At 39.1% G+C, this 24,980-nt stretch overlaps 2 protein-coding genes across 2 annotated transcripts; both read left to right on the forward strand.

The window, feature by feature from the left end:
- The first annotated feature begins 4,462 nt into the window (after positions 1-4,462).
- On the forward strand, positions 4,463-6,044 carry rgs5b (regulator of G protein signaling 5b). The gene is made up of 4 exons (XM_017471190.2): positions 4,463-4,614; positions 4,824-4,969; positions 5,104-5,270; positions 5,409-6,044. Exons 1-4 carry the CDS (start codon positions 4,571-4,573, stop codon positions 5,568-5,570), a joined length of 519 nt encoding a protein of 172 aa, XP_017326679.1. The 5' UTR covers positions 4,463-4,570; the 3' UTR covers positions 5,571-6,044.
- Positions 6,045-13,633: 7,589 nt separating this feature from the next.
- On the forward strand, positions 13,634-23,338 carry nos1apb (nitric oxide synthase 1 (neuronal) adaptor protein b). Its single transcript, XM_053681783.1, has 10 exons — positions 13,634-13,980; positions 14,172-14,243; positions 15,679-15,771; positions 15,864-15,922; positions 17,160-17,268; positions 17,652-17,730; positions 18,372-18,463; positions 19,523-19,666; positions 20,783-20,966; positions 21,089-23,338. The coding sequence occupies exons 1-10, from the start codon at positions 13,903-13,905 to the stop codon at positions 21,397-21,399; spliced, it is 1,221 nt and encodes a 406-aa protein (XP_053537758.1). The 5' UTR covers positions 13,634-13,902; the 3' UTR covers positions 21,400-23,338.
- The last annotated feature ends 1,642 nt before the right edge of the window (positions 23,339-24,980 follow it).

The raw sequence follows: 24,980 nt of genomic DNA on the forward strand, positions 1-24,980 counted from the left end.
CACAGTATTTGATCCGTTTGTAGTTATGTTTAAGATTGTTAAACAAAACGCTGACGCTGAAGACTCCTTCCAGAAATGCGAAATCAATGTCTCCTTATGAAAATCTTCACCATATCAATGACACACTCATTTATACGGTGCGTCTACACCCTGCAAGTTCCTGTGTACGTTGTTACTATAGAAGCCATAATGTAAACTTGTAGCTGGAACTGTAAACAATTAATCAACACCTTCTAACCAATCAGAATCAAGAGCGGTATTGTTTATAGAAGCTGCCTAGAATATTTATCAAAACAGTGCATTGCTACAGTTGTCTGCCCCACCCCCACCCCACACACACACACAGGATATTGTTCGGTGTGTTTGTTATTTAAAAGGTCAGATTATAATGACCGTAAGACAGTAATGACATTGTGATTTATGGCCTCTGTTTTCCTTTTTTTTAATTTCTGATGGATTTGATCAAGGCTTCAAGGCTGCACACACCACCATGCATACGGCATCACAAATCAGCACTTCAGTGCAAACTGGAGAGAGAAAAAAAAAAGAAAAAAAGAAAAACACTATACCGGCGTTTGCCTTTCAAGGTCATTGCGTCCAACTTTCGCATTCACCCAATAAAGCATCCAAAGATATTTCAGTCTATTAAACACATCACCAGCGCAGTGATCTACGACCGGAACCTCATCAGCATGCAGAATCAGCATTAAATGGAAGCTCACGAACAAAAAAAATGGAAATTTGTGCTCGAGGCGACTTAAAATGTGTCCTTTATTATTCTTTCCCCTGCAGACTGCGGGTTTTAACGTTTAAAAGGAGGATTATACTGTATAGCCAAAATTTTGAATCATTAATCATTAGCATTTCGAAATTTCGTAACATAACAATATATGGGAAATGGGAAGTCGATCTTGGAGACATTATTTCCACTGTAGAATTTTTTTTTCACTGTAGAAATACTAGTGAAACGAGTGATGATATTCTCTAATGAAATGTTCCTTAATGAATAAAAACTACTACTATAAATAAAAACTAATACTACTTCTGCTTCTCATGCGAAACAAGCAAGGCGTTTTTGTAGTATCCTGTTACATTAACATAATTGTAGCTAGTATATTAGATAGTACCTAGCCGTTGTTGAACTCTGGATGATTCTGTTTGGTCAGAAGGTCTCGATTTATTTTCCATAACAGCAGCTTTGAGAGTAGCTCTAGCTGCAAGGTTTGTAATATTAATGCTCTTGTTTGTTGTATACAGTCATCATTTACAGTAACAATTTGCACAATTAATATATAAACCACCCTTTCTGATTGTTATTTTCCTACAACAGCACGCCCTGTTGTGTAATGAAGTTGCTCGCTGGAATAATATTATTAAATATGCCCATTTTCCTATGAAGTATCTTCTGCATCTTTGAGAGGGAAAGATCCCACGTTTCCCATGTTGGCCACCGTCCAACATCCGTTTGGCCAACACACATCACAGGAGGATAAATGCTTTGGGATAGCAGTGAACAAATTGCTTGAAAACTTGTACAGAAACCTCAATACATTCAAGTAAATGGGAGAGCGCTTTTATAGGAAAATAATCAATGACGAGTTAGTGTAACGCGCCTGATGCAAAGCCGAATTACTGTTACTACCTCAGGGTTGATTATTTTCCCATAAAAGCACAGTCTCAAAGCGTTTCATTCCTCTTATCAGTCCCTCCAGGATTTTACATTTTTGCGATTGCAGAAATGAATGCAAAACCAAGCAAACTCTGCAATATTCACGTTCAATTTTTCAAAATTACAGCAGATGTTCCGCAGATTTGGACCAAGATGCATCATGTGACCTCATCACAATGTGCATTCAGCCAAAGCCCAGCTAAAAATACAGCTAAAAGGTCTCGTTTACCAACAAACATCACTGCAAAAGAGCGTGCAAAACAATTTCGTGCAACTGCAATTTCACCAATGCAAGTAGTTTTGTGCAAAAAAAGAAAATTATTATTATTAAATCAAGCATTTTGGCTGCAACAATCACAAAAAAAAACTAAAAAAAAATCCCGTACGGATTGTCTTATACAATAGTTGCGAAAACTGTTAATGTATGGCATATTTATGTACGCTGTACTTTTTACTCGTCATAGTTACAGTATATTTAATGGTATGGAACATCCGTGAAAATAAGTTAGTTCTTCATAAACACTCGTTCCATCACCAGTCGTGAGAGAGAGAGAGAGAGAGAGAGAGAGTGTTTAATGTTTGTTTATTCATCCAGACAAGTCCTTGTTACTACTATAAATGATAACAGATAGGGAAAAAAGCACATTAATACTGTATAAACGGTCGATTTCATCAGCACCAATCGCAATTGAGAATTCAGCAGTGCTGCGGTATAAAATTGTTTAGTTTTCGTTAACTAAAATGGTTAGCTAAACAAAATGAGCTTAAATGTAACATCACTACCTTCAACCTAATCTTGCGAAAACAGAATCAGGGTACAAACAAGAACAAAAAGGATTCATACATTGTTTCGTCCAAAATCATGACAAGAAAATCAAACTCGACTCGACTCTTGAGGTATCTGAATGCATGAAGAATGAATCAGAGCTTGAACCCTGTACTACAAAGGACATGAACCACGTTCATGAGACTGTCGACGCATTTCAGTGTCTTATAAACACCTCTTCCACAGAAACTGGACTTCTGCATTCAGACGACGCAAGCAAGGACTCACAGCCAACAGCAGCGTGGGAGGATTTCCTCCTAACTGTTTCAAGGAACCCTCAGGCAGCCGAGTCTCCCGTCGCTTCCTCAACCCTTTCACTCCCTTTTCCTTGCAAACATGCTCGGCAATCACAGACTCCACTTGAGACAGAGCCTTCCGGCTGCCATGCTATAGGTAGCACTTTACAGGAAGCATGATTCCACAATTAGAGGAGCTTAATGCAGTCTACGGGAAATAGCCATGTTGTTCTATCAGGGTTGCTGATAGTATTTAAAATGGCATTATTCAAGCAGTATCCTTCCATGAGTCACTCTGTAAAATTAAATGCTTTTTTTTTTTTTTTTTAAACTGCTTAGCATACAAAAGCAGGAATTCTAAGCCATTCAGTGACAAAGTATATGCAAATCTTGTGTATTTTCAGAAGTTTAAAGCAGAGCATCATCATGACCAATTAAACTTTAGAGCAGGGTTTTTTTCTGTATTTGACAAATCAATTACTGTTGCATAATTGAAAGAATTTTAGCTTCATATACAAACGGTTGTAACATACAGTATAAGAAACCACACACTTCAACCACACTGTTAAAGGAAAACGATGGGATGGTGTGATTATTTTCTGATAACAGCAAGTCCTTAAAGCGTTTCATTCCTTTTATATCACAGCAATATGATTTATTGCTCATAAATTTTTTAAATTCCATTTATGGATACATAAAAAAAAACAATAATTTTAAATAACTCATTACACAATGCTAGTCATGTATCTAGTGTACTTTTTTAATCAAAGTGTAATCAACACCTGTGGAAGGAAAAACTGTGGTATTAAAACACACTTCGATTATTCAGTAATGTTGACATGTTAAGATGAAGAACTAGCTGGAAGGAGGTCACTCTGCTGGTAAAAATGAGTACTACAAGTAGCGAGTGCATCATGTGGGTCAATATGTATCTGACATTTTGAAGTGCTGGATTCTTGCCTGCAGCATCACGTCTCCTGTTACTCGTGATTCTATGAAATAGTGAATAGTGTGTGATGCCAATGAATTAGCGTCAACATCCGAAAGTGGAAACATGGAATAAATGCAACCCCCATGGCACTTTTACCCCAAAACGTGTCTAATCTAATTACTGAGCAATGTAGCTTCTCAAAACCTCTGGGACGTAAACTCACAAAATCCTGCTTACTTCACCATTAAGGCGCCACTTTTATTCTGAAAGTTGTGCTTAATCTCAGTAATGGATATTTGTGAGGAGATTTTCACAGACTCTACTGTATATATCCTTCATGCAAATTTATCATCTCATTTCATCTCATCTCAACTCAAGATCATCCTTGCTGAACCTCTGTTAGTGCATCTTATATACATTTACCAAACAAATTCTCAAATATCTCAGTGCCTAGATACGTTTTCAGTAATTGTATTACAGATTTGGTTTACATTACACAAAATTGCATTGACCAATAATTCCCGCTTTAGTCTTCCTTTAAATTCTCTAAATAACAATGCTTCCCTCCTGCATCTGCTTTCAGCCAGTTGTCTTGCCTCAGTACATTTCCTGAGCCAAATCACTCTAGATGCATTTATTTTCCTTTTTTTCTTATTTTCTTTCTTTTTTTTTACCTTGAACCTTGGAGCCAGTGCCGTCTACTGGAAATGAATCACAGCTGAGCTCCGGAGAATGAAGCGCCTCCTACTTCGTCCTTACTGGCTGAGGACAAGGACGCCTTAGAGTGCTCTTGTACTGTATAAATAACACCACGCTGCTGTGTTTCTGTCAGAATCCAAACTCTCTCAACAGCACACACATTTAACGAAGCGTACAGCACACAGCTGGGGATCATACATTCAGAGAAAATGTGCCAAGGATTGGAATCACTGCCAGTTACCTGTCTGGAGAGGTACGGTGCATTTATTAATGCTGTTTTATATTATTATATAAAATCTCACTGAGCAGATATTTAGAAGACCATTGCTAGGATTGCTATAGGAAATAGTTGCAGGTGCAGGTGTAAATTTAGGCAGTAACTTTATATGCAGTTTACAATGGGGCTTTTGAAGGTAAAATAAAGTTGGATTTGTCTTACATATCTTTTCTCATCTTTCACAGAGTCAAATATCTGAAGGCACGCTTGGGAAGTTTCCTCCTGAAGCAGGAGCTCAACTTCATGGGTCTGTCCAACAAAAGCGATAAGCTGAGGACAGAGGACACGCTCAAGTGGAGAGCATCCTTTCAGAATCTGCTGGCTCACAAAGGTCAGTACGCACCAAATGCAAAGGTGTATGCCGATTATTCGTTTTTAACACCCCTCTAATATTGGAGGGCCACACAAAGCTCTGTATCATTTCTGGTTTATTGTCTAAACAAAATGCTGTTGTTTTGCGTGCAGATGGGTTGTGCGCCTTCCGAGCATTCCTGCTGTCCGAGCACAGTGAGGAAAACATTGCGTTCTACCTCGCCTGTGAGGACTACAAGAACACAAAGACATCCTCCAAGCTGTGCTCCAAAGCCAAGAAAATCTACGAGGAGTTCGTTGACGCCGATGCACCAAGAGAGGTAATTATCCATCGACCAAGATACTGTGTGTGTTTTGTACATAAAATACAGTGAGAAGTACTGTACAGGTAGCATTGTTTCTTTAATAGTCTCTTTTGCTAGATTTCACTAATAGTTTCTCCATTTCTTGTACCACAGGTGAATCTCGATCATGAGACGAAAAGCATCACAAAGAAGAACCTGGAGCAGCCGACTGTGTCGTGCTTCGATCTGGCCCAGAGCAAGATCTACACTCTTATGGAGAACGACTGCTACCCTCGCTTTCTCAAATCTGCACTCTACATGGAGCTCAGCAGATAAGCGAAGCCCTGAACTTGCCTCCAACCACTGGACTCGCTTGAAGAAGGACTTCAAACACACAAGCTTGATCCTGAATGGTGTCTCAAGCTCATGGCTGAGGTGGACTTGAGTTCATCATTCAGTAACTGCCAGACACCAGCCTGGACCCTGTCAGGAACTGGTGAGGAAGTAGGTGTTTGGAGTTTGGAGACCAAAAGAAAAGTCTCAAGGAATCATTATGCTGAACTTGGAGATGAAAAAGAAGGAGAAGAAAAAGCACTGGAATTAAACTGTGAGCGTACTTTTGCACTAAGCAAACAGTGGAAAAGCCTGTTATGTTCTCTTTTTTTTTTTTTTTAAATTTTACTTTTCTCATCTTTACAACTGATATTTATTGAAAAAAATATTTTTATAAATATAATATAGTGCTTTTATTTATTAAACCGTATGATGCTGTATGTGTGGAATTCTGTTGGAATAAATTATGACATCTAATGTCTTGTATCTTGTTTGTATCTAATCCACACAACAACAACAACAACAACAACAACAACAACAACAAACACCTTTTGAACAAACTGATCACTAATGGTTTTCTCAGGGTGATAAGCACTGTTGGGTTTCTTCCAACGTGTACTGCTTTACGTTAAGGTGGAAAAATAAAATCTAATTTTGGTCTCATCAGACCAGAGAACCATTTTCTACATGTTTGACAATAATACTTACGCAGTCACAACTTTTTTTTTTACATTGTAAATCATTTTACAAGCTATATTTTCATTCTGTACAATATTTTCTTAAAACCTCATTGTTATATGTTAGTTCATGACATATAATCCCAAATCCCAAAGTCATATCTCAATTCAGTTCCAAAGTCGAATACTATAAAATGTTGTAAACTTCAACTTACGATTCTTATGATTATTGTGGACACATGTTGTACTACAAGCTTTCATTGCTTTCTTGATTGATTACTACAGTCTCTAAATAGTTAGTGTTTTATGACATTGCCTTCACTACTTCACTTGTTTACCTAAAGGAGGCAGCTGACTCATTTATAACCTTCATAAGGGGTCTGAAGGCCATTCCTATGTCTCACCAATATATTTTCTCCTTTGCCTATACATCCCACTCACAGGAAAGCTCTTATTGTTAAACCTCTTCATGTGCGTCATTAGGAATACAGCTCCGAACCCACAGGCACAGACGAGTAAACTGCAACCACCTGTGAGATAAAGAGTCATTTGTAAAACACCCTGTGTGTGTGTGTGTGTGTGTGTGTGTGTGTGTGTGTGTGTGTGTGTGTGTGTGTGTGTGGGGGTGTGTGTGTGTGTTGTTGTGTTTTTTTTTTCGCCAGCACCATTGAGCGGAGGTGGATTTCCATGACGACAACCGACCATGCTTGGCATGGCTTTTGTTCTTCTCACCGCTCAGACAGAGCCTCAGATCTACAATGAGTCACACACTCCTCCATCACCTCCTGCTCTGTTCAGGGGTCAGTTCGGGGGCTAGAGTTCTTACAGCATGTCTTCGATAGAAGTGATGATGCAAAGTATTTGCTTTCAGTTCTATGGATCACTTTATGTATTTCAACATGGTGCATATTCAGTGTTGAAGTGGTACTCCATTCTGGCAGTTATATGCTTAGCCACAGAGCCAAAATAACATCACTCAGTTATTTAAGCACATCACCAAATCTGCTTGCACACAAAACCTTTGACAGACCTAATCCAGCATTCTTACAGTGCCCCCTGGTGGCTCAGGGATCCTAAATGGCCTTTTATTCCATTTATAGCTAAAAACAATCCCACACAAAGCTATCGTTTACATAAACTGCCTCTATATAATTCCGTCTAGCTAGCTATCCTACCTTTCTTCTGTCTTGTCTTTTTCCTTTAGCACCTACCCCTGGGTTGTGAGATGCTGAGTATCAGAAACCCCTCTCCTCCACAATATCTTGAAGGATCTGTCTGAGATATAGAATTTCACCTAGCACAGAGCCGTTCCGATGATGCCTAGGCTGGAGTTTACTGGAGGATCTGATAATTCAGAGAGTCAAAGCCAGCAGAGAGGTCGAGTAGGATGAGAAGGATGAGGTTGATCTTGCTAGTCGTAAGGTTTCGGTGACGGAAAGCAGAGCAGTCTCCGTGGTGTGATTGCTTTTGAAGTCAGACCGCTCTTTGTCCAGAAGGTTGTTCTGTTTGAGAAAAGTGGAGAGTTGATTAAAAACAGCTCTTTCAAGGGTTTCGGACAGAAAACGAAGGAGGGAGACAGGTCTGTAATTGTCAACAGCAGCAGGGTTAAGTGTTGGTTTTTTAAATTACCTGAGCCTCCTTCACTGAGGTAGGGAATATGCCGGTGGAGATAGATGTGTTAGTGCAGGTAGTTGTATGGGAGAGATGGATTGAAGAAGATGAGAAAGGATAGGGTCTAGAGGACATGTTGTAGGATGGCTACAGTGGAGGAGTTTTGGGACATCAGTCTCTGAGAGAGGGGAAAAGGAGGAAATTTGAGAGGTACATGGAGGAACTGTTTCCTGATTGATGTAACTTTGTTGGAAAAGAATGTGGTGAAGTCATCTGCGTGAGAGAGGTAGGGGAAGGGGGAGGAGGGGGGCAGTGAAGAGAGGAATAGATTGTGAAGAGAGTACGGGTGTTGCCAATCTTCTCCTGGTAGTAATGGTAGAGATGCTATGGAAAAAGAGAAGTGTTTGGTAATTGCTTAGGTCAGTTGGATTGTTTGATTTACGCCATTTCCTTTTAGCTGCCCTTAATTTGGTCTGGTTGTTACGAAGAGCTTCTGAGAGACAAGGGCTAGGGGGTGACATGCGAGCTGGCCTGGAGGTCAGATGCTGTCAAGAGAAGATGTTTGAGTGGAACATAGCATGTCTGTTGCGGTGTTTAAGTCCAGTGAGGAGAGGTGGCTATCAGAGGGAAGTGAGGGGGAAAGGGAACGATGATTGAGACGAAAGGAGATTGAAGGTAGAGACATTGAGGGGGTATGGGGAGAGAAATAGAAAACTGGATAAAGAAATAGTCAGAGATGTGGAGAGGCGTAACGAGAAGACTGTATGTGGTGTAGTTTCATGTGAGGATAAGGTCGAGCTGTTTGCCGGCATTGTGAGTTGCTGGGGTAGTAAACTGCTTGAGGTCAAATGTGGGCAAGATGGCAAGAAAATCAGCATTGTGCAGCTTGTCTAGGTGAATGTTGAAGTCACCAGGGACCACAAGAAGAGTTCAGTCCTCTAGGATGGTGGACAGCAGCATGTCAAGCTCTTCAATGAACTGGCCAATTGACCTGGAAGACGATAAATAACAAGTGCATTTTGGCAGGGTCAGTAACTGTAACAGCATGAAATTCAAAGGTGTTGGAATAAGGGGCAGAGAGACATGTAAATTTTTCATGTTTTGGAGAGAAGAAAACCTGTATCACCTCCTCGTCCACTGGGGCGCATGGTATGGGAGAAGTTGAAGTTGGAGGCTAGGGCAACAGGTGTTGCAGTGTTCTCTGTGCGGATCCAGGTCTCAGTCAGTTTGGAGTGCATGGCAGAGACATGAATGAAATCAGCCTAACCTTAACATTTGTAATGTTTCTTCTCATCTTAACTATGCAAATTATTATAAATTTCCAGTCCTGCTGGAAAGTCCACTAGTTAGCAACCAGAAGCAGACTGAGAACAAATGAGAACCAGGAATGATAGAAATACTGAGAACTGAGAATGATAAAGAAAGCAGCCTAGAATAATGGCCCCTCAATTTTCCATCTCTTTCACAACCTCTCTGTCTAGCATAATACAAAATGTTCTTTATCATGCATTTTCTGTCATAAAGTTTCTATTTTTGTTTTTCTCTTTTTATCTCTGTGTCTATTTTTCCAGCTCTGTTTCGATCTCTCACTCGTAATCATTCACTCTGTCCTCTCGTTAACTACCTCGCAATGTTCTTTCTCATTATTATTCTATCTTTCACACACAGTCCATTTTCTGTCTCTCGCTTATTATGGCTCTCATTCAATAGCTTTCCTTTTATCTGTAATTTTCACTCTCTCCATATAGATTTATTCATTCATTTAATCTCTCTCTCTCTCACTGTCTCTCTCTCGCTTTCTATCTATCACTATTTAATATGTTTCTCTCTATTTTATGTCTTTCTCAATGTCTTGCTCCCACATTCACTCTCTCTTTATATCTATCTATCTATCTATCTATCTATCTATCTATCTATCTATCTATCTATCTATCTATCTATCTATCTATCTCTTTTATCTCTCTATTTCATGGCTCTCTCTATGTCTCACACATTCTCTCTATGTCACTATCTACCTAACTAGATATTTATCTCACTCTCTATCTATCTATCTATCTATCTATCTATCTATCTATCTACCTATCTATCTATCTATCTGTCTAGCTAGCTAGCTACCACTATTTAATATCTTTATCCATGTGTATCACCCACATTCTTCTCTCTCTCTCCCTCCCTCTCTCTCTCTCTCTCTCTCTCTCTCTCTCTCTCTCTCTCTACTGGTGTGACTGTTTTAACAATGTTAATTAAGGAATAAAGGAAAAGAATACAATACTGATTAAAATAAACATTAAACATTTACAGAAATATGGACAGTATTTAATTAATTTAAATGAATTACATAGATGTATAAAGTATTATAATAGACAGTATTAGGATTGGATTCGATTAAAGGTTATTTGTTTTAGATTTTATTTATATTTATTTATTTCTCTTTCTCTTGCACTCTCTCTCTCTCTCTCTCTCTCTCTCTCTCTCTCTCTCTCTCTCTCTCTCTCTCTCTCTCACTCAAAAATGACTTGAAAGCCCCTCGAAGTGCCCCCATTAATTGGAGGCTGCTTGGAACTGCAAAGAGGCAAAATGAAACACTTCATCTATTAAATAATAGGTTCTCCAGCCTGGGCATCAACGGAACGGTTCTGGGCTGGGTGGAATACTACCTCACAGACAGATCCTTCAAGGTATGATGGAGGGGAGGTATTTCTGAAACTCAGCTACTCACAACTGGCATTCCACAGGGGTCAGTTCTGGGTCATGGCTTCTCATATCATTGCTATGTTGATGACACCCAGCTCTATTTGTCCTTCCAGCCTGATGATCCAGCCGTCTCTGAACGCATCTCTGCTTGCCTGTCGGACATCTCGGTCTGGATGAGGGAACACCACCTTAAGCTCAAGCTGGCAAAATCTGAGCTTCTCGTCATCCCAGCCTGTCCCTCAATCAACCACAACCTTACTGTACAGCTCGGCTCAACCACACTCGAGCCAACCAGGACGGCCAGTAACCTTGGGGTGATTCTTGATGACAGCTTGACCTTTACAGACCACATCTCAACAACTGCACGGTCCTGTAGGTTCATCCTTTACAACATCAAGAAAATCAGACCCTACCGCACCAAACAGGCTACACAGATACTAGACGAGGCTCTTGTTATCTCAAAACTGGACTACTGCAACTCACTACTCTCGGGCCTCCCGGCCAGCTCCATCAAACCTCTCCAAATGATTCAGAATGCAGCAGCATGCCTTGTCTTCAACCAGCCCAAAAGAACCCATGTCACACCCCTCTTCATCTCCTTCCACTGGCTTCCTGTATCCACCTGCATCAAATTCAAGGCCTTGATGCTCACCTAAAAAACCTTGTCTGGAACAGCACCCCCCTACCTCAACACTCTCCTGAAGGCTTACGTTCCCTCACGCAATCTGCGATCAATCAACGACCGACGCTTAATAGTTCCTACTCGGCGTGGCTCAAGGTCCCTTTCAAGTACCTTCAAACTAACTGTTCCTCAGTGGTGGAATGAACTTCCAACCTCAATCCGGACCGCAGAATCTCTCACCATCTTCAAAAAACAGATAAAGACCCACCTCTTCCTTGAACACCTAACTAACCCCTAAAAAAAAATAATAATTTACTCTGGTATTTACACCTCCACTCTGCACACTTTGCTTCTTCTGAAACTCAATTAATGGATCTTGTATGGTAGCACTACTTGTATTGTTCTCTGCTTGATATATCGCTTTGCTTGTATTTTCTCAGTTGTAAGTCGCTTTGGATAAAAGAGTCTGCTAAATGAATGAATAAATGATATGAATGAATGAAATAACGCTATAATAAAGGCACAAAGAGAGGGTGCAGTGTGTTCTCAGGTGGTCTTTCCTGCCTAACTTGCGAAACATAAACATTTTCCTCAGGTAGCAACATATCGGTCATGATTTAGTGTGTGTATTTATAACTGAGTGATAGGCTGATGTCGCAAATTTGGACCACAGTGTGTCACGAGGCATGCGAGGGGTCATGGTGGATTCAACAAAATCAGCAGGACTTAAAGACGAGACAACATACACGAGCTTAGCTTGACAAGATCAGTCACATGAAGATGTGACTGTTAGTTCCTCAGTAATTACTGAATAATTGATAGTTTATGAGGGTATTCTTTAAACATTTACTTTAACAACAGGAAAATACAAATTAAGTTGGATTGTATTGGCAAAACATGGCCCAAATACTGTATGATTTGTTGTTTGAGCTTTTTTTTTATTTATATATCTGTAGGTTTTTTCTTCTTCTTCTTCTTCTTCTTCTTCTTCTTAAATTGCTGTTATATACCCTCTTTCTAACCATTTGATGCAACTTGGCAGATCCCTCACTGTTAGTTTGTAGTGAGCTGTAACATTAGCTGATGTGACCGGGTCACATTTTCAAGCTGTGACAGCAATTGATTGGGTTATTGATCTTTACTTCAGCCTCTATTGATCTGCTGTTGGATAAAGTGATTATGCTATAATCATAAACAGAACAACATCTGGCTTATTAACTACTGAAAGCCAGTTTGGTGTAACAGAACTAGTAAAGTATTACCAGACATGCCTTTTCCTTTTTGACGATCATATACATGCTGTGGCGTGGGAAAATCTCTTTTGCATGTATTTCAATCACAAGTGAAGTTCTGGTATTTTAGAGTCTGGAGAACAGGACCCTGGCAAACATTTTAGACAGGTGTATGTTATAAGCAGAAAAACCCAATTTGTTATCTTTTTTTGGCTTTTTTTGGCAGAATTCAGCCACAGTAATATCTGACAAGGGTCTAGCAAAGACCGTTTCATTCCAGCACCTTAAAAAAAAAACAGAAATTAAGATAAAAATTGAGACTACAATAAAAGTGTCCACTTTCGGTGCCTTAGATTTCTGTTGTTGGCTGACAGGAGTGGAACCTGATGGTGTCCTCTGCTGTTGTAGCCCATCGTCCCCAAGGTTCAGCATGCTGTGTTTTCTGAAATGCTTTTCTGTGCACCACGGTTGTAAAGCATGGTTAATCGAGTTACCTTAGACTTCCTGTTAGCTTGAACCAGAACTGAATGACTTTTTTGTTTTTCGCACCATTTTGTGTAAGCTCTAGAGCAGTAGTCACCAACCCTCTTCCTTGAGATCTGCCTTCCCGCAGGTTTCATCTTCAAATATAATCTAACAGACCTGTTTTATTTGATCAAGAACTTCTTAAGTCTTCTGATTAGATGGTCAGGTGGGCATGATTAAAGTTTCAGATAAAGTTTTCAGAAATGTAGATCTCCAGGAAAGGGGTTAGTGACCAGTGCTCTAGAGACTGTCGTGAGTGAAAATCTCAGAAGATCAACAGTTCCTGGAATCCTCAAACCAGCCCACTTGGCATCAACATCCACACCAAGTTCAGTGTTACTGATATCCCATTTTGAAGCTTGACCTGGAAATATAAAGACATACATAGAGTATATAGTGGCTCTGTTATGCTGTGGGGTGTTTATTTCTTTTTGATGGAATAGGGTCTACTTGTCCTTTCCTTAGACAGAAGGGTCACGAATCGATACCTTGTTTCATTGTTTGTTTGCTAGCTACAGTACAGTAGACATCTCTGTTTTCATTATGGTGAAGGAATAGTGTGTTGTCCAGTGACCTCACTGGTTCAAGCAGACTCTTGAATCCCAGTCATGAACCATTAGCACTCGAACCACCACTAGATGTCAGCTTTTCATAACAAATCCCACCCAGCCCCTCCAAGCTTCCTAAACATCATGAGGCAAGGAGAGGCTGCAACCATAAAACAGCTGGACGCAGCATCTGTGCACGCATCAGCCGCAGAAGAAGATTTCTCTCCTCTGTTCATCGGGTGAGGCAAGCTCGTGTGTTTTTTTTAATCTCTGTTATTATTTTAGAGGTAAATAAAGGTCTATTAGAGAGGAATGCTGACCAGGATTCTGATTGATATGATCCTGACACACTCGCCAGCCACCAGAGGCTTCTTGTGAAGGCTTGTATTCGACTTGGACTCCATATCACTTGCAAAAACACGCACAATGCCTGAGAAGACAAAATATAACCTGGTGGATGACAGTGATGACAGCTTCCAGTGCGGCATCGCGTTCCAGGTGAAGGTGCGTGTGACGGGATAATAGTATCAATGACAAGGATATCTCATGTGCTGAATGTGTTTGTGTGTGTGTGTGTGTGTGTGTGTGTGTGTGTGTGTATGTGTGTGTGTGTGTGTGTGTGTGTCAGCAGGTCATCTATTAGATGTGAGTTTAAATTACGTACCCATGTCCAATTTCTCCTCTGTCCCCTCTAGTTTATTGGCACTTTGGATATTGTGCGTCCCCAAAGCAGGCTGGACATCCTGGCAGCCATGAGAAGGGTCCGGGTAAGTAGGTTTAATTTTTACTCAATTTTATTAGAATTATTTAAGTAAGGAATTCTTTCTTTTTAAATGAAAATCTCTTCAACCATCGATCGATTATAAGAAATTATTGCTCATTGTATAATCTAAGATATTAGAATCATTTCTAATGATTTGATTTGATCAGAATTTATAACACTGCGCAAGTACCTTACTTAGCCTACTTGTATGTTTTTGTTGTTTTTTCACAGTTAACAATATATTAATTTACTACTTATTCATTTTAATATTTTGCCCCAATAATTTTCTTAATATTACTTTATATAATATAGCAACATGAGGGCTAAATTTTTATTCGCTTTAGTCTAAATAATATAAATAATAAAATGATCATTTAGACTCGAAAGCTTTATTTATTTATGCATATATACAGTATAATATATTTAATAAATACTTCAGTAATAAAGCATATTTTACATGTTGGTTATGATATTGTGCATTACATTTTATTACTGACATCAAATGTATAACAGTAAATATATAAAGGTAAATAATATTACTATTTATATTTATTCATATACAGTATATTGATGATATATTAGTTTTTAATAAAATATCATATTTGCAAATAACATGAGGATAGAATTTAAAGTCGATTTTCTAAAAATTGCAATCATTATCATTTTTATTTTAAAAAATGTAAGTATTATTTGATTTTTTTTTGTTGTTGTTTTGTTTGGTTTTTAGATAGCCAGTTATTAAACTGTACAGGATTATATACTGTATACAGCAAAAATAAATTGTACTGTGCTGATACATTTGTAGTCCTCAATCCTAAGAGTCCTAAGGTCTAATTATGCACATAAAAATCCTTCAACCTTTTGTGGCCTTAAAATATATATAAACAGCAGAGCTTTTTCTCTGTCTCATTAATCATTAATGTATTCAAATAACTCTTCTTCTCTAAGAAAAAGCAAGAAAAACAAGCAGGCATTCCTGTGACTGTCGTTGTGAGTGAAGGAAAAATGTTCAGAGAATAGAACCTCTTCTTTTAGGAACACTTCTAGCCAAGGGCATACATTTTTATTTTGGACTTGCTCCATTGCCGGCTTATAGATTTATGGCAGCAGCATTGCACCAGTTTGCTCTGAGAGTGAAAACCCTTCTGCTTTTTTTTTTAATAGACAGCCTATGTTTATCGCTGAGTATCTGGTTAAAAAAGGACGGTGCTCTATGTGGGGAGATGAAAATTCATAATCGATAAGTTCGAGCTGATTTTCTGGACAAAAAAACAAAAATAAGCTTCTTTGCCAGTTTTTTAGTCTTCCTTTAGTGTGATCTGAAGGCAGTGCTTTGTACCAAACAGATGTGAAGTCTTCAGGATGGAGAAGTTTGTGGATTGTTTTTTTTTGTTTGTTTTTTTGGTAATATGACAAGTTTCTTTCCTTTTTTTCCCCAGTATGAGTTCAAAGTGAAGAACATCAAGAAGATGAAAGTCAGCCTGGTCGTTGCAGTGGATGGTGTCAAAGTGGTGTTGCATAAGAAAAAAAAGGTCTTGAAGACATTGTCTGAGCTTTTTAGTATGGCAGATCTCATGGAGATCACAGGATTTGTAACTTTTTTTATGCTAAATATTTCCTCCAGAAAAATGCATACAGCTGGGATGAAAGTCATGTCACATTGGCACAGGATCCCATTTACAGGTAAGAAATGTACTTATAGGTCTTAATCATATCTAATTAACTTCTTTTTATAGAAAAACCATAAGTGCTACTGTTGATTGTGACTTTGGACAAACATGAGAACCAAGTCCTTATAAGTCCAGGTGTGAAAGTAATGGCGAGTAATATGTTCCTCCTCTTGTTGCATTACTTCCTGTTTCTAGTTTTGTGATGCCAGGGAAATTGTTATGATGATTATTGATATATAAAACAGACTTTCATATGACTTCACGAACACTTGCACTGAGAGCACAGTGAAAATCTGCCTGCATTCAAGATCAGCTCCTCGTTTGCACGTCTTCATGCAAGATGACACACATTGCATCCAAAACCCGTTGTTTTGGGGTTTTTTGGCACTTGAGATTTGATACGACAGCAAAGTCATAAAAAGAGGAAACACTGTGTGCACATACTGCGTGACGTATGGAATTGCACAATCGAGCCATGGTTCTGAAGGAGTTATGAACGCAAACCTGCGATTACGACAAACCCTTAAACTGTTTATAAAACCATGTAAAGATCAATTCCCTGCTAAGACGTTTCATTTAAAAACATATTTTTATGATAAGTTTTAACACTTTTACTGATCCCGGGAAGGAAATTCCAGTGGTCCAGGGAGGAGAAGTCAAGTTGTGAGATAAGTACTGAGCCTTTCCAGAGTCCAGATGCATGCTGTATATTGTATACTGTAGTGGAAGAAAGGGAAAAGGGGAAGAAGGATATGGGGCAATGAGCAGGTTTTATCAACCACCTGCATGAGATCCACACAGCCTATGGGTAGCTCTTTCGATAGCAGTTGATCTTTATTTAATCACAAACGGTGAATGGAACAATAAGGTTAGGCCACATGTCACGTGAAGACATGGGCTAGCTTTCTTAAATGTTTATAAAAGGGGACGTATTTCCTCTGAAGATTTGTTTGTGCCAGAAGAGTGTCCTGTTCATTATACCTATGTGCAAGTACAAAAACACGTTACCATCCAGAAATAAAAGAACGCTGACAGCTGACGCTAACATGCTGCCATGTTCAAGTTATATTTTTAACACTACATCCATAAATGTATTTTCTTTTTCTCGGACAGTATGAAACAATTCCAATTGCACATCCATCCATAAATCAGCATAAGAGCATAATCATTTTCTGGTTGTGATTGAAATGTTAACTCACATTAGTCTACTGTATTTTATTGTATCATATATTTTGTCTTTCCATTCCCAGAATATTCTATGTCTCCCATGACTCCCAAGACCTTAAAATCTTCAGTTATATTGCAAAAGATAAGAAGAGCAATGTGTTCCGCTGCAACGTGTTCAAATCCAAGAGAAAGGTCAGTCGGCTAATGACATTGTATAGACAAACCAGTAGACAAATGTGATTTTTAATGTGTTTCTACAGAGCAGATGAGTTGATTTGGTATGTATATGGAACAGTCTTGAAGTTTGTTTGATCAGGGTTGAATACTAATGAGTTTGGTAGAGGTTTGTTTAATCTCCTTTTTACTGACTGCACCAAAAGCTCCAATGGTTACAGTTACCTGGATATTTTGAAGAACTAAGGAGTATGAAACATCTACAATTATTAATAAGAAATATAGGAAAGAAATAGAGAAAAAATATTAGTCATATTTAGTCATGAGAGACAAGTAGTAGTCATATTTGTACACTGTTAATTCCTTTCCTTTCCCCTTCTCTTCCATTGTTCTGGTGTTAGAGTCAAGCTATGAGAATTGTGCAGACAGTCGGCCAGGCATTTGAGGTTTGTCATAAACAGAGCATGGACACTGTGGATGGTAAGTCTATATGTAATAGTCTAGTTCCTTTTTTCTGATTCAGCAAAGAATTTTCATGTGCTTGATTGGAATGAAAACCTGCACCCACACCGGTGCTTTATAGAAAGATTGGACACCCCTGTCCTACTGACTCCGTAGTGCTACTGGGGGACTTCAATGCTCATGTTGGAAGTGATGGAGATATGAATGGCAGGAACAGCCTCCTATGAGCACGAGGTTGCTCATAAGTGCTCAGAGACACTGGGGCAATGATTGATTTTGTGATTGTACACAGACTTTATCGGACATTCAGCGAAAGAGAGGGGCAGAGCTGTGAAGTGACCACTTGGTGGTAAGATTGCAACATTTGTTGCATGCTAGATTTGACTGGTAAACCCAGGAGATCCTTCTGAATGGACCATGTTTCAGTTCACCATCAATGACATAGTTGCAAGAAGCTGTGTCCAGAAGGCTGTCAGGGCCTGTCATGGTGTTATGGATACCCCCTCACACTCCAGTAATGGTCATGGAAGTCTCTCCTGATTCAGTTGAGAGAGCTGTTCTTATTTTTGAAGAAAACTGTTGATAATATTACAAATATTTTTAACTGTACTAGTCAAGTGGACTATTTTTAACACGATTTTGTCGATTTGTGTTGGCAGAATGGTTGGTGAAGTGCGAGGAGGAGAGAGCAGAGGAGGAGGACACTCCAGATGCTGATACCAACCCAGAGGAGACAATGCAGAATACAGATGTAAAGGTACTGCCTAGATGCACTTTGATAAATGTGCATAATGAATACAATTTTGTAAAAGATAGATAAATGTAGCTGTTCATGTATCTGTTTGTTTTGTTAATACACTGGGACTTTAGTAGTATAGTAAGTTAAATCATAGGACCTGTTTAATTCTTAAGATGCAAAGCTCCAGTATGCTGAAGATGAAAAGACACTTTAATTGCATGTTGCGAAAACAAGTTAAAAGTTTTTAAGTACAGATCACCGAAACTGGATCAATAAAATTAGACAGTTGACAGCTGTGATCTTCTGTTGTTGTAGCCCATCCATCTCAAGGTTTGGTGTGCATTCTGTGATGCTTTTCTGCTCAACTAGGTTGTAAAGAGTGCTTATATCAGCATGTTTCTGCATGATTTTATGCTGTTTATAAACAGTATCAAATAAGTCTTCTTGGGTAACATGAAAATACCACCAGCTTTCATGTGGGATTTTGATGGTTTCTTCTGTGCTGTAATGAATAATGCAGTCTACAGCATAAATGTTGCATGTTGTTTTAGCATTTCTATCAAGTCTATAATGAATAAAATATACACATACTGCGTATCATCAGTTCTCATGTACCTGAACTATCACAGTATCAAGCTGTCTAAAATAGACTTCATGATGAGGCTTGTAATGTTTAGCAGCATGAAATATTGCTTATTCCTAACACAACATAATCTCACTTGCAATTTTCAAAGAATCCATATAAGCCCACCAGAGGCTTAATGGAGAAGTCATTATAAGTTGCATTTTCAGTTGAATTTGGGGAAACCACTTGAAGCATTCTTGTGTTGAACTATTTCAATTGCTTTTGTTTGATTTCTTCATTGCAAACAGCTGAAAGTCTGTAGATTTTGACAATAAACCTGAATTGCAATGGGGGTTGATTAATTTTGATTGCAAATGTATGTTCAAAACTACACAGTTCACTGTGTCCTCAGAACTCAAAAGGCAAACCGTTGGAAACACATCTTGCCTCAGTCGATTTCCTGAGACTAAAATCAATAAATTAATGAAACTCTTTTCTGTCCCCAGAGCTCTGAAGATGCCGTGGTGGAAATAGAGCCATCAGGACTGCTGTCTCCGGTCCCAGAGCGCCTGTCACTGAACCACCGGGTCCAGCTCCTGAAGAAACAGCTCAAACAGCAGGAACAGAAAAGCCAGGCTGCTTCATCACAGGCAAACACACACACACACACACACACACATACATACAAAGGACCTTCAGTTGACATTATTATTACTGTAGCTAATTAATGCTGTAGCTACAATGAAACCTAAAAGTTTACTGAAACTACCAAGGGATCCCAGTGTCGGTTCTGAGATCACACTGTTGGCAGTGGGATGATTCTCCCCCTTTGAGCTTGATAACAACAGACCAATGGTTAATGAGCACACTTTCCGCAGGGTATCGTTCTCTGTCAGACTCCACCAAACCCACCCTGACCCACCGTGTTCACAAAATCCATGATAGATGCCTTGGAACCCTTGCTCCACCACACCAATGGGGTCTATGGATACTCCCCTATCTGGATGACTGGCTGCTCTGTGAACAGTCCCAGCAGCAAGTGATGAGCCGGAAACATCTCCTGATCTCATATGTGAAAGCCCCAACATTGAAAGTCTTCAATTACGAGGAGAGCCATTTGACCCTTGCACAGACTGTGCTGTTAACTAGCTTCATGCAAGCCTTTCTGACAGAAGACTGACAAAAGAGCTGTCAAGATGATAAAGGCAGTCAGAAATGTATGAGTGGCCAGACACCACTCATATAGTATGGATGTCCTATATCATGATGGTAGGAGCAAGACTGGTGGTAAAACTGAAAATGTTGCACCTCAGACCATTTCAGAGTCAGCCATATTGCAGAAGCATGTGCTAGTATTGGTGACAAGAGACTGATGTGTTACAGCCTTAGTATATTGAACACTAATTTCAGGCGTACTGCCAGCATAGCTGGGCCACATCGATTTGCGATTTTGCTGTGCTTCCTAATGTAGTCCTCAATGTCAGTAAAGTATAGTATTTGGAGTACAGTATATACTATATGAATGCTGCCTATTATTGTCTGGTGAATTTTCCATTAGGACATGTTGCAAAGCCTTTTGACAACTTTCATGCATTGCCTCCATAAGTTCTGATGGAAATGACCCTAGTGGTCCAGAAAAAAAAGGAAACAGAATGGAAGGTTATTTATGTAACTGGGATACTACAACTGAGTATGGTTGTTATTATTATTGATTATGTTGATGGTTTATAATCATTTTTTTTTTGCTTGCTGTTTGTCATCGTCAGGCCGCCCTGCTCCAGCAGCAGCTGTGTTTGGAGACGCAGGCAAGGACAGAGGCTCAGGTCCGAGCTCAGCAGCTCCTGCAGCAGAACGGCGAGCTCCTACAGCACCTCTCCATGCTGATCAAACACATTCAGGAGCTGGAGCTCCGCACACACTCGTCCTCCTCCACCAGTGAGCTTTCACCATGCGTATTATTTCTCATCCTCCCCCTTTTCATACTTCACAAATCTTGCAAAAAAAAAAAGTAGACAACTTTTAGTAGCAAATTCAGATCTTTTCAACTTTATTGAATCCTCTGTCTAATGCAGTGGGATCTCAGGACAGCCTGTTGGAGATCGCCCTGAGAGACAACGTTCCTCGCTTCTCCCCCTTGAAGAAGCCTAACGTGGTGCGTCTGGATCCGTTCGGCTTCTTTCCAGAGCCATCGGACAGTGAAAAGAAGCCAGAGCATGACCGGGATTCAGGCCAGGGTCCAGACGAAGAGCAAAGTGAGAGTTCTCCTACTGAGGCTCACTTCTTCTGCACGTTGGAGCTTCCTGGGTTCAGGGAATCGGGTATCGCATCCGGATATGAATCCAATACGGATGAGAGTGATGATAGGGAGAGCTGGGGCCAATAAGCAATTGAGTATTGAAGATCTGTAAGCAGTGCTGGAGATGTAATTAAGCTCCTGATGTTTGAGAGTTATGAGAGTATGGATTCAATTCAATTCAAATGGAGATTAGGAGTGAGGCGGCCAGTAACTAAGAAGAATAATTAAGAGATAAACTTTGTGTTGGAGGGACTGTTTTTGTATGAGGGTGATGAAATTATGAATGACACAGTCCCAGTATACACTATGTTCCTAATGAAGTTCATTTTAGAGTATATTACTTGTGGAAATAATCATCCGTCTGTAATGCACTGTAGCGTTAATTTAGCAAGAATGAACAAACGCATACATGCCCTTTAATAAACATTAAGAATTTGAATAACTGATAAAGAATTATCAAGATGAGGAGAGACGATCAGGAGAGGTCAGGGGCAGGAAGAAGTTAGGAAGAAAATATTCTTTTATAACTCTTTTAACAAGACCTGCTTATTCAACTGTTATCGTAGATACTTAAAGCACTGTGCTCATCCGGCATCATCACTGTGTGACAGAAAACAAAACAAGAAGACAATGGACAATAGTCATGTGATCATTTAAAGCTTTTGGTCTGACTCTGCTGTTACTGTGATGCTAATATGCTGAGCTTCCATGATGTCTACAATGGACCTGTACCTGCACTACTTGCACTGTGTGAATTTTGTTCCGCTTGACTGTAAGACAGACGTTCATCACATCTGGCATTTCTGCATCTGTATGATATGAAAAATCAGTTGTACCCATTTGGCCAAAAATGGCACAGGTTTATTGTGCATATCCACAGGATCCACGGACAATTCAAGAAATCCTGGGACTTATAAATACAAGGCTAAGACTCGTTTAAGACACTGTAAAATGTTCCAGATCCCAGATTTCCTCTTTTACTGGTTTGAGCCCATAATGTAGAAAAATTTATATTGGTATACAGTACCTTCAACCTGCACACAGGTGTCCAATATAACGCCTGGGGATTGACATGATGTTTGTACTGCACTGTGGGATTTATCTGCCATATTGTATGCAAACACTTTTTTGTTTGGTTATAACAAATAACAGTGGCTTAAGGAGAATGCAAAAGCACCAACATATGCACACTGCACATCTAAATCATCACACACCAACCTTTAAAGACTGAAAATGGCTCACAAATTCCACATATACATAAACTGTTTCGATTTAAGGTGCCACCATTCAAAAGCATTACAAAAACCAGTAACATTCATAGAATCTTACAGATACCATCAAAAAACCGTGATTTGTAGTATTGCTAGGTAATGGATCTGACTAGCTGCTTTGTTTTAGGTTTGTGTTTATTGCAGATGCAGTTCACCTTGCTGCCAACAGGGGGGCTGTTTAAAAAAAAAAAAGTATCACAAACAGCTCCTTGAAACGTTCCAGGTGATGTGTGTTGGTATATCTGTAAACTTCTGGCAAATCCAGTCTGTCATCGAAGTGTTGCATGAGTGCATATTTCACCTACTTCTCCTTATTGTCCTATTCGGCTTTTTCATGAGTAATGTGTCCTGAGTTATTAGTTATTACTATTACTGCCATGTTTAGCTATGGCTCTGTTTGAGGTCGTGTTTATTTGTGGCTTTCTCGATATACTTTCAGAGTGAGATTTATCAGCCTGTGCCGTGATTGTATTACATGGATATTAATTACGAGTAAGAACATGTAATGACAAAGACAAGCAGCGATTTTAGAATTCGAATTTCTTTCAGTCCTGTCATTTAACCCTGCATTCATCTCGATTTGCTACACTAGAGTGACTAGAATGTAGCAAAATGTAAATCGCGACAGGTCTAAATGCAGAGTGATGACGTTTAAAATGTTTTAAAACTGTTTGAACACTATTATCAAATCCATACAGTTTGAAAATACCTAGAATTTTTTTTTGCTTTTCAGTTTCCATTTATTAAAGCTACTCTTCAAGCATCTGAGGTCAGTCTCTGCGAAATGAGTTGGTTATTCCAAGTATACAAGTGACACACATGTTACAAAATAAGCAACCAAGTACGTTTTTGTAATCTGCTTTTTAAAACACCTACTGGGTGGGTTATCCTGTTTCAGGAGTCCAGCAAGATACAACAGAGCTAAAACATTTGAATAGTTTACATCTGTTTAGGACTTTTGTAACCTGGATGAATATGCTCTAATTATCATGTTTTTCCTAATTAATACATTAGCTGCAACAAGCTGCAGCGCTCGGTTTCACTGAAAAACCTCCAAGTAATGTGTCTGTAGTTAGGAGTTAATGCTAAAATTGTGCTCATCAGTATTCAGACCTCAAAACAGCGGGTGTCTTACTGTAGTTATGTGTGATTCTGACCGTGGGTCGATTAGGAACTTCAGTTGATTTTCGTTGCATAATATCAGTTCAAACGAAGAGCATTGTTAAAGCGTGCCTATTATGGTTTTGAAACATGCCTACTTTTGTTTTAAAGCTCTCATACAATAGATTTACATGCATCCGAGGTCAAAAAACACTTTAACGTGCTCATAATTGAAACTGTAGCATTACCTTTTTTTTCCCTCAGTGTCAAAATCAACTCATTAAATGATCCGTTTTAAAGGATTTGTTCTAAACTCCTCCTTTCAGAGAGCATACTCTACTCTGATTGGTCAGATGTCCCAGTCTGTTGTGATTGGTCTACTAGTGTGTTTCAAAAAGGAAACACCCACTGCCATAAAGAGTTTCAGCTCCGTCTGTCAGCGAGCAGCCGATAAAGAACAGAGGTGGGGTTTTTTGTTACAAACCTACGTAGGTTAGTACAGGAAGTAATGTCTGGAATTACTAAACAGTCGTTTCAGCTGTTCAGAATCGGTTCCTTCTTTTGGGAGTCAATAACTCTGTCGTGTGCTTTGATTTTTAAACTTTGCAGACTTTTTACATTCATAAACAGATCTATAACACACCACGTGAAATGTAATATCTAAAAAAACATAATAGGTGCACTTTAAGGCCAGTGTCACCGCCTGACAGTTTAACATAACCACAATATGTCATGTTAAAATGTATGCCTTGGGCTGTAAAAACACTTAAAAAAAAAAAAAACCTACGCAAGGCCATTTAACGCCAATACGTAATTATGTTCGCTGTTCATTAATTACAGGATTTTTAAAAAGCAGCTTAAGCTGAGACATTACATATCTTGTAGACCATTTGTTTTGTTTTTTGTTTTTTTAATTGATACGTGTAGGAAGAGCTGTATACATAGCAGGTAAGTGCTTGGTCAGCTTATCCTTTAAGCTGTAGACACATTAGGAGAGTTAATTGAATTTACAAAATAAACTGGCATTATTTGTATTAAATCAAGAAATCAAAGTAGGAATTAAAATGATGATAAAATCACCTACATCCCACACACACATATTGCAGTTTCATTACCTTGATTTAGTATCTTGTGGCTACATTAAATTGCATGCCCAAGTGTAATTCATCCCCTGTCCATTAGATCTATAATTTTTCAACCTTTCACACTTTCTGCCTACTGCATAAGTGGTGTGTCTCATAATTGAAGCCTTATGTGAGGACCTTTTTTTCTTTCTGCTCTAGTTATTCAGCCCCC

This window comes from Ictalurus punctatus, chromosome 7 (assembly GCF_001660625.3).
Source record: "Ictalurus punctatus breed USDA103 chromosome 7, Coco_2.0, whole genome shotgun sequence".
Classification (NCBI taxonomy): domain Eukaryota; kingdom Metazoa; phylum Chordata; class Actinopteri; order Siluriformes; family Ictaluridae; genus Ictalurus; species Ictalurus punctatus.

Bases quoted from the DNA above. Each gene is read 5' to 3' on its own strand.
- nos1apb (XM_053681783.1), top strand. From the start codon at position 13,903: ATGCCTGAGAAGACAAAATATAACCTGGTGGATGACAGTGATGACAGC. The intron at 15,923-17,159 runs GTAAGAAATGTA...TTCCATTCCCAG, and splicing joins GCACAGGATCCCATTTACAG to AATATTCTATGTCTCCCATG. The intron at 17,731-18,371 runs GTAAGTCTATAT...TTGTGTTGGCAG, and splicing joins GAGCATGGACACTGTGGATG to AATGGTTGGTGAAGTGCGAG.
- rgs5b (XM_017471190.2), top strand. From the start codon at position 4,571: ATGTGCCAAGGATTGGAATCACTGCCAGTTACCTGTCTGGAGAG. The intron at 4,615-4,823 runs GTACGGTGCATT...CATCTTTCACAG, and splicing joins CCAGTTACCTGTCTGGAGAG to AGTCAAATATCTGAAGGCAC. The intron at 4,970-5,103 runs GTCAGTACGCAC...TTTTGCGTGCAG, and splicing joins GAATCTGCTGGCTCACAAAG to ATGGGTTGTGCGCCTTCCGA.